The sequence below is a fragment of the Papaver somniferum genome, chromosome 6 (assembly GCF_003573695.1).
Source record: "Papaver somniferum cultivar HN1 chromosome 6, ASM357369v1, whole genome shotgun sequence".
In the NCBI taxonomy this organism is placed as follows: Eukaryota; Viridiplantae; Streptophyta; class Magnoliopsida; order Ranunculales; family Papaveraceae; genus Papaver; species Papaver somniferum.
In genome coordinates, this window is record NC_039363.1 from 57,169,885 (window position 1) to 57,177,393 (window position 7,509).

Genomic DNA, 7,509 nt, shown 5'->3' on the forward strand with positions numbered 1-7,509 from the left:
ATAGATAAATCAATCACAAGTATAATAAAGAGGTATAGGATGCAATCGACGATGTTTAGTTTGCTTTTTTTTTTTTAAGAAAAAAATGGATGATGAAATTTCTTTAATCGATCAATGTTGTTAGAATCGATTTGAGTTTGAATTTAAATCGATCAATGTTGTTAGAATCTATTTGAGTTTGAATTTAAATCTGTGAGAGAATTGATTTGAATGGGTTTTAGTTCTGAAATAGTTTTAAATTTTGAAGGATAAAGATTATGATTGAATTTTAAAAATGAGGGTACTTTAGTACTTTTACCTAGATTTATCACGCAGTGATATTCCCCAAATAACCCCTGTATGCCCCAAACTAGCCAGGCAAATGAAGTTCAGATATGAATATGATATCAAGAATGTACACTGATGTGGAAATTCAGTTCTCGAAGAACAATTCACTGTACCCATTTGCCTGTGAAAGTACACCCGCAAGAAAAGATGATGCTGCAAAGATAATAACATAACAAAATGATAGTAACATTTACATTAAAAATACTTAACACAAAACAATTCTAAAACTTCTTCAGATTCCTCTGGTGTTCCTAACTAAAGTCATGAAGTTACAAGAAATAAATTACATTGCCCATCAGAACACCCACATAAAAAAGAAGATCAAGAGTTCAGCTTTTCACCAGAAAATCGAGGAAGCTGAACAAGTGAGTTAACTCGGGTTACACCTTCCAATCCTGACCAGTTTTGATCTTCACTTGTTGCATTCACTGTGTTTTGTTTTTCTTCGATCTCAATTTGTATTCTATTATTCGGATCACTGTCTTCAGCCGACCTGACAGTATAGTTCCTTCGAAGAGTTGGTTCACTGTTGTGACCTTCATCTGATTCTGTTGCAGTACAAGAACTGTAGTTAGGGTTGGTGGCTACACAGATTCCTTGGTCTTCTAGATCTGATTCGTTATCCATTTTTCCATCTAAGTACATGCAAACAACGGCACAATCATCCATTTTTGAAGTTGGGTACTTGAGTTTCCATTCACGGGCAGCTGCATCGACAAGTATACGTGCTGCTGAAGACCGAGTTGGAGCTGTCGAGACAATCTCGACCACTTCTTCGTTACTCAATACGTCCCAAACCTGCAAATGAATCATCACAATGGTTTGAGGAGCAATTAACAACACAGTGCTACACCTTAAATGATAATGTACTTCAATTTTCACTGAATCAACAGCCGAGTCCTGCGTACTAAGAATTGTCTAACTGTTTTTACTTTTATAAAATAATGACGGCAAACTGAGTTATAATTCCATTCACAGATTCTCCGGACAAAAGGGAAGTGACCTATAACTGCATACAAGCAGTGAGAAAGTGATTTTTTTTTCTTTCCATATCAACCCCATGTGGACAGTGCACTATACATCGCCATATGCACGAGGAAACTGGCATTCAGGGTAAAGTTCAACAAAATAGGGATGCACAAATATGTTCCCGACACCATCACTAAAGTAACAAAAGATAATTGGCTTCTACAAATTCATGGACAAATTTGCACCAACTCAAAGTGAACTATGATCTAAGCACAAACGTAAAAACTACTGCTTAACCTGAGGCTGGTATGTTGTCAAATCATCCTGTGAATTTAAAGCTAGTTCTATGCCATAATTTTTTTTAATGGATCTCCCTTCCACATGTTCTCCATCTTCACCATAAAAAACACCAAGAGCTACCTATATAGAAAGCTATATGTTTGAATTCTCTTTTAGACTGTTTTGTGATTTTGTGCATGGCATCCTTGAGTAGGGGCCATGCTGAGCTAATCTTTTTGTCCAATTTTATAGTAATCAAGTACCAAATTTGTTTCTCTATCCAAAAATCATAATTGACAACCATGACGAGTAGATAGCAAGGAACAAGTGTTAACATCTAACCATGATGCCTCACAGTTCATATAGGCAAAGGTGCTCATATGGTTCCTGTTCAGGGGTTTTGCTTATGCAGTTAGTAGAATATAGCATGAATTAAGCTGGTATTCTCATATCGGTGTTTGGGTATACATCAGGTTGATTAATGACAGATAGATGAAGACTCCAACTACAGATACATCCTTACCCCATCTGATGCAAGAACAACGAACTGATCCATCTCTGTGAGTACCCTGTGAGAGAATTCTGGTATAGATATCACTCCATAATCTTTCAAACAGAAATCCCCAAATGCTCTCGCCATTGCTAATCCCGGGGCATCATCAAATGGCAGCCAAACTCTGCATACTTCGGGTTCGTCTTGCAGAGCAAAGACCCGACCTCTACAACGTTTAATCCTTTCAGCTTCCTCTATGATAAAACAACAGGAAAATGTGTTAGATCAAATACATTTGGTACCACTGGATTGTTAAAAACTGACTTCAACCATAACATACTTGGCAAGTCGGGCTTTAAATCCACTGTCAATTGTACTGCAACCATGGTATTGTTGTTGTCTCTGGATCCCAAAATTGCCCTAGAATCTCCAATGCTTCCCATGAAAAGATTCAACCCCTTGCAATAACAATTAAAGAAAAATAAGCATGGTAAGTAGAGGTAAACCAAGAGAAAAACATGTGAATGATGGTTATGTGGCACACCTGTTTCACTATAGTAACAGCAGTGCTGCCACTGCAGAAGCAGTCCAGGGAAGGATGGGATCTCAGCTCCTTATCCATGGATTTGTATGATTTAAGAAAGGCTTCTTTCCACTTAGAGCTCAATTGATCCTCAGTAGAGATACCCCCCTCGGAATTTCCTTGGTCTAATTTGCTTTTCCTATTAAAACAATTAATACTTGATCGATTTCCCTTCGACTCCTGAGAATGAAGAAATGAGAGTAACTTCGACGGCAACGTATCCCTCACTTTCCGAGAGACAAGATGACCATGTGGACCATGCCCATCAAAGATACCACAGAAAATTGCATCTTCTGAGTCAAAATCCTGTACACAGACAGAGCAAATACTTAATATTTACACCCACACATTAACATGTACGTAATGGTGAACAGTCTTGATAGAATTACTAGAGAACTTACTTCCCACACCAACATAGCATCTTGGTTTACTCCTTTGCGCCCTTGCTGAGTGAAGATACAAGAAGTTTTGCTCTTCCCATTTGCGAAAATCCGGTTGGGTATGTGAGATAAGTGCTGCAAAGTGGTGATTCGTCCCGAGAGTGATCTCTTCTTTCTCCTTCGCGCATTTGATCTCGAATTCAAACACGAGGAAGACACTCTATCTCCATTGTTACTACCACTACTAACTGAAACACAACCCCCCATCTGTTTAACCCGAACTCAAAGGCATCAAGGTGAAAAACGAAAGAGTGAATTTTCCCCTTCACCACCAACTGAGATCTCAATTGAACACGAAAACCCGAATTTTCTTAATGAGTCAACCAGCTTCACAGTGTGTATCTATCTTGTTGTCTAGATGCTCACACAAGAACAATGTACTAAAATGAATTATTAAAAAACTCACATCGGAGGAGTTCACTATATCAGTCAAATGTGGATCCAGCACGCAATAAGATAAACTAGCTGAACAAAACAGACAAAACTTACATTAATGATTTATATAATTAATAATCAGATTACTACAATGTAAAATGGCTGCGATTAAAGAAAAAAAGAACTAGATCAAAGTATCTTTTTATCGAAGAAAGCGAAACCGAAAGAGTATCATGCGATAGATAATGAATAGAAAATAGTCAAAATACTCTCTAGCCTGTCCGGATTCTTCTGTCGTTAGACAGCCAAGTATGGATTCTTTTTTAAGTGAAGAAGAAGAAGACAGAGTAGACAACAAAGCAGGGAATCTCAGACATATTTCCAAGAACAATTACTATAACAAGAGAATTGTCTCTTTTTAAACAGTTAATTAAGCTGAATCTTTGAATCACATACTGTATAAGATATAAATGGATCAACACTAATAATGCAGATTCTTACTAGTAAATTGAAGGAAATTCCAAGCTAATCTCCACCTCTGCTGAAAATTTCAAGCAAAACTGATTCTAATTGACAATTTTGAATAGAAAAAGGTAAAGGAAGACAAACTAGACCTCACTCTTTCTATCTGTAAGTAGTAGTGGTAGTGATGATGAAAGCAAAGGAGGAATTTGATTTTTCTAGTCTTTATAAAGAGAAGAAAAAGTAAAATCGAGGAAAGAAAAAACATGATTTGGGTCGATCCATTAACAAATCACAGAAATCGATAAAGGTAGGAAGACAGATCAAATTTAATAATTAAAAAATACAGATAAATTTTTTTGGTTTGAAAATTTTAAAAGCAAATATAAAGTAAGTGAGAAATGACTAAGAAGAAGATGAATACAGAGAGACGGAAAGTAAGAACGAAAGAATTCGAATCAAACTTCTATTCACTATAGTAGTATTAGATCTTTCAAATAATCAATATTATCAAAATTACTAGAGTTCAACTCCATTTCTTATCAAAATGGAAAAACAGAAACATGAAACAGTAATTTAAACAGGAAAAAAAGATAAAAATTAACAACTCATAAAAGGTTCAACCCTAGAAACTGTTCAGTGAGAATGAGAACGGAGAAGGTAAGAGCTTACCTAATGCTGCAAATTCGATCTCCTGAATCAGAAGCGAGGAAAATTACTTTAGAAGTAGAAATTTCATGAAAGAAATAATATCAGTCTCAACTACTCAACGATAGTACAAAGCTGAAAGCTTTCTCAAAGTTCTTGTTTGTTTAAGAGAGGAGGGGAGGTGAGACACGTGAATAGGCACGTGAAAGTGCTTTTTATAGATAATAGGTGGCCCCAATCCAAGTTGCAGACAAGGGATTATTTAAGGGAGGGTGGTGAAGTAGGAGGAGGAGAAGACAAGTGCATTGAATGGAGCAGACTTGAGTGAAACGAAAATAGAATGACCTGCACTCTGCACTGCACTGCACTGCATTGCATAGAAGCAAGTTCATATATATATACGTACAGGTAGAGAGAGGAGAGTGCTGGAAAGAAATTGGGTGCGCGTGTAATCAAATTTGAATGCAAAACAGAGAGAGTCAGAAATATACGTGCTTGGTTTTGCCTTTAGACATTGGAATGAGATTAAGTTTGACCATTAAAAGTTCCTCTGCATCCACATCATCCGGTTTTCGTTGCAACTTGATGTAACAATTTCATCTAATTAGGTTCATCCATTCACACTATATAAGGCGGGTTCCTTTTGGAAAGTGACAAAAAATTGAACTAGCCATGCCAAATGATCTGGCAAACTCGTCGCGTCACTATGGAGAACCCATTTAGCGACAAAGTCTCTATCTACCGGTAGAAACTCTCTTTTTGACGATTATCTTTCTACAACAACTAATTGTTGGAGAAAATGAGTTATTTAATAAATGGATTTTTGGTCTTGGTGTGGTTTGATGTCATGACCTAAGGGTCTAAGGATACTCACTCATGTTTGAGTGAATGAAATGGAACCTTTAGTCCCACATTGTGGAAAACTAAAGAGGTGCTCCACTATATAACCATGTGCTCATGGATATGTTGTAAAACAATATGGGTGGAGCGGTGGGGCGAAAAATACATGTTTCGACCCACGCCCATGCGCGTATACCATGCACCAAGTTCCTCTTCTACTCGTATTTATTTTTGGCGAATTTTTCTTTAGGAAATTAATTCCAAAAATATTTTCTTAAGAGTTTTATTTGTGGGAAATTCCTTTTACGAGTTTTACTTGTTTTTGAAGAAAACCAAAACCTAACTTGATTTGCAAGTATCTCATCCTATAAATATGACTCGAAATTCTGTTTTCAAAAAAAAAAATAAGCAGCGACTATCTCTAGGTCTACTTTTCTTCTTCTTCTTGTTTTTTGTGCGTCGTTTTACTTCCATCTCTGTTGCTGAGTTCAAGAGTGGGTAACTTGCGTTGTGCTAACTCAAGTTATATCGGGCAGTCTTATCCTGGACACATCCTCGCACGTTGGAGTTTAGCATTACTTCAGAGTATACCCGCGGACTAATGTGTTAAGGACAGCTTGTTGAACCTGTGATTCTGCCCTCATCAATTTGTTTGTGGTAGAGTTATTTGATACGGTTCTTTATATTTATTGTTTGATACATCTGACGTTCTTCTATTGTTGCAAGAATCCAACACTAATTTCTTTCTATTTCCACCCTAATTTCAATTTACCCACACCAATTTTTACCATTTAGTCGTTTCTTTCGCTTTCATCCTCATTTCATTTGCTTTCAATTTCATAATTAATGGATTCTTCTGATGAAGAGAAGAAAATTCATATGAATCAGTTTAAATCACAACAACAAATGTATGTTCAGATGTTGCGATAAATGGATGATGAATCAAAGGAAGACAAAGAATTAAATATAATGTTGGTACTTTTAGGGTAATTATCTAGAGCTCCAGAACTAATATAAGTGTTCACAAAAAGATATACGGGTGGAGGGAGAGATGAGTTCCCCTAAGAAGCTGATGCACGGTTATTTATCTATGATTATGTATAGCTGGTGAAGATTTTCAAAGCCAACTTGGTGATAAAAATTATTGATGAACTTCATCTGGTACAACCTCAATTCAATTATCAGCTTGATGTACTGAATATTAGAGGTTATAGTCCTGAATAAAAGGTTACTTCGACCTTAAAGTTTCTAGGTTATGGGAAACCCGTGGATTCGAATGATAAGTGACTCTTTATGAGAAAAACAACTTTATGCAAGTTTTCATTATTTTGTTAAACTATGATTAATCGTTATGGTCCAATGTATTTAACTAGGATAAGAGATTTTTACGAATGCTAGGTAGTCTTGATTGTATGCATTGGGTATAAACGAGATGATGTACCTATTAGACCAGTCAATATAAGGGTCGTTACCAAAAACCAACTGTTATCCTGGAACCTGCTGCTACTTATGATTGTTGGATATGGCACGTTTTTTTTTTTATCTTAGGGTTTACAAAATGAAATAAATATCTTGTACAAATCATCTTTGTTTGAAGATCTAAAGTATGAAATGTCCATTCTCTCCCCCAAGTACATTTCACTGTCAACGACAACTAATAGACTTATCTTTATTATCTTATAGATGGAATCTAACGGTCAACCTTAGTTCAAGCTTATCATCAACCCCCACGGCGACTTGGGTTATCCAATCAGGTATTTTAACAGTAGAAAAATATGGAGAAAGATCTAGAACGGGGTTTTGGAATTTTGAAATGGAAGTTTGTTTTTATTTATGGGATGTATCGTGGTTTAGGAATTTGTGAAATACATAATACTGTACTCACTTTCATAATTATGCATAACATTGTAATCGAGAAAACCCGACTGAATAGGAATTAAACTAACCATGTTGATCAAAATTTAAGGTCTACGGTGACTAATCACATTCACAACCATAGTCTGCATGACAGGTTAAACGAAGATCTGAAAGCGAACCTTGAGGCCAAACATGGAAAATCGGGCGGGCGTACTTTTTTAAGGTTTAACTAATAT

At 36.2% G+C, this 7,509-nt stretch overlaps 1 protein-coding gene across 7 annotated transcripts; it reads right to left on the minus strand.

Annotated features, from left to right (window-relative positions):
* Positions 1-478: 478 nt before the first annotated feature.
* LOC113287646 (probable protein phosphatase 2C 1) lies at positions 479-4,930 on the minus strand. Of its 7 annotated transcripts, none has more exons than XM_026536451.1 (8): positions 4,601-4,930; positions 3,968-4,004; positions 3,498-3,556; positions 3,053-3,366; positions 2,613-2,957; positions 2,409-2,526; positions 2,099-2,322; positions 479-1,125 (listed from the first exon to the last, which is right to left on the minus strand). In XM_026536451.1, exons 4-8 carry the CDS (start codon positions 3,296-3,298, stop codon positions 649-651), a joined length of 1,410 nt encoding a protein of 469 aa, XP_026392236.1. In that variant the 5' UTR covers positions 3,299-3,366; positions 3,498-3,556; positions 3,968-4,004; positions 4,601-4,930; the 3' UTR covers positions 479-648. The 7 variants fall into 7 exon arrangements, with proteins under 7 accessions (XP_026392236.1, XP_026392235.1, XP_026392234.1 ...); XM_026536450.1 differs by having other exon boundaries at positions 3,968-4,007; XM_026536449.1 differs by lacking the exon at positions 3,968-4,004.
* Between the last annotated feature and the right edge of the window lie 2,579 nt (positions 4,931-7,509).